Source organism: Echinops telfairi, unplaced genomic scaffold (assembly GCF_000313985.2).
Source record: "Echinops telfairi isolate 266 unplaced genomic scaffold, ASM31398v2 ScPeMD7_28;HRSCAF=97, whole genome shotgun sequence".
Classification (NCBI taxonomy): domain Eukaryota; kingdom Metazoa; phylum Chordata; class Mammalia; order Afrosoricida; family Tenrecidae; genus Echinops; species Echinops telfairi.
Window position 1 is genome coordinate 2,870,383 of NW_022103925.1, and position 1,970 is coordinate 2,872,352.

Sequence of the window (1,970 nt, forward strand, 5' to 3'; positions counted from 1 at the left end):
GACTGTCAGCACGACTTCCCATGCCCCCTCCCCCGCCCCCTTCCCATGCCCCCGGGGCACTCACATCGGTGGACGTCACTGTGAGCACACGATCCAGGTCTTCCACCAGCTGCTTGAAGGTGGGCCTCTGAGAGGGTACGGCGTGCCAGCATTCCCGCATGATCATGTACCTGTGCAGACCTCCGCTCAGCCATGCCAGGGGCTCAGCCTCGCTGGCAGCCCGCCACCCCCTCTCGCTCTGGAGCTGCTGCAGTGCCACGCACTCGGCCCTGGTCTACCTAGCCTGGATGCCCAGGGGCGCCGCGCACATGCCACACGTGGGCAGGTGGAACTCACAGGTCGTGCGTGCAGTTGGCCGGCTTGTCCATGCGATGCCCCTCCTTCAGCAGCTTGAAGAGTTCCTCCACCGGGATGCCGGGGTACGGTGAGCCCCCCAGCGTGAAGATCTCCCACAGCAGGACGCCAAAGGACCACCTATAAGCCCAGGCGTGGCCTGTCAAGTGAGCCCGGCCCAGGGGTGGCCTCACCATGGGGCAGAGCCAGGAGGCTAGCTAGGGCCAGGCCAGGACTGACGGGGGCTGGTGGAATAACTGCGTCCTGTCTTGCTCCCTAAGGAGCCCTGGTTTACACCATTAAGGTCTGCGTTCGAACCCACCACCCGAGGCACCAGCCAGGAGGCACAGTCTCAGTCCTTCACGGCCTCACTTCTACTCGGCCCTACGGGCTCACTGTGAGTTGGTGCTAACTAGAGAATGGGGAGTTTAGTTTTGTGGAGTGGTCCTGGCCCCCAGGCCCCGCCTCCCCGCAGCTGTGTGCATACACAGTACCCCCTCCCCGTCAGACACACATACACATCACTCTGATGGGTGTAGACGCGATCAAACAGGGCCTCGGGCGCCATCCACTTCACCGGCAGCCGGCCCTGGGGGTAGAGAAGTTTGTCAGGCTGCCAGGTGGCCTCCCGGCCCAGGGTCTTGGCTGGCGGCTCTTCCCTATGGCCCCTCCCCTGGGCTGGACTCACGTTGGTGGTCTTCTTATAGTAGTCCAGGTTGTGCACATCCCGGGCAAGCCCGAAGTCTGCAATCTTCATCACGTTGTCCTCTGTCACCAGCACGTTCCGGGCAGCCAGGTCCCTGTGTATGCACTAGGGGCAGGAGCGGGAGCTCAGGCTGACCTGTCAGCCCGGCCCAGGGCCCCCCTGCAGGACCCCAGCAGTCCCAGAGATCACAGCAAATCCTGGCAGCCTCTGACTAGCTCAGGACCCCCTCTCGCCCCGCCCATGACTTCAGCAGTCCCAGCCCTGCCCCCCAAGGCACCACCGACAGTCCCAGCCCAGTCCTACCGCGACCCGCTCTAACTTCCTTTACCACCTTGGGGCCACCTGCTCACCTTCTGGGAGGCCAGATACTCCATGCCCCGAGCCACCTGGTAGGCGCAGGAAACCAAGTCCTTGAAGGTGAGCTGCTCCTCCGGCAGCTTGCAGGTGTCAAATGAGTAGTCCATGCCCGGGGGCCTGCGAGCACGCAGGTATTCACGCAGGTTGCCCTTGGCTGCGTACTCCACTAGCACATACAGGGGCCCTGCAGGGGCCATGAGTTAGACACGGGGACACAAAAAGGCGGGGAAGGGCACACACAAACCCGCAGGGTAGAGGCAATACCTCTCTGCCACGTCTTCCTCACCACCTTTCCTCCCCCAGCCCCCACCGCACTGCACTTACATAGCCCCGCCCCGCCCATCTGCCTCCACCCACAAACCATGGCCCCACCCACCACTCCTCCTCACAGCAAGGCCCACAGAACATCTAACCCCACCCACACCACCTCACTCGCCATGGAACCTCTAGCCCCCCTCACCAAGTCTGTTTTGCCTACCACCCTGCGTATTGCCCCACTGACCACACCCACCACCCCTAGGCCCCGCCCACCACCCCTGCATGCCCCGCCCACAAACGCTTGGGCCCGCCCACC

At 63.7% G+C, this 1,970-nt stretch overlaps 1 protein-coding gene across 1 annotated transcript in view; it reads right to left on the reverse strand.

Annotated features, from left to right (window-relative positions):
* FGFR3 (fibroblast growth factor receptor 3) overlaps positions 1 to 1,970 on the reverse strand; it is a 17,086-nt gene that overhangs the window by 766 nt on the left and 14,350 nt on the right. The window contains 5 exon segments of the mRNA XM_045289472.1: positions 4 to 170; positions 337 to 474; positions 852 to 922; positions 1,022 to 1,144; positions 1,390 to 1,685. Coding sequence (XP_045145407.1) covers positions 4 to 170; positions 337 to 474; positions 852 to 922; positions 1,022 to 1,144; positions 1,390 to 1,685 — 795 coding nt within the window.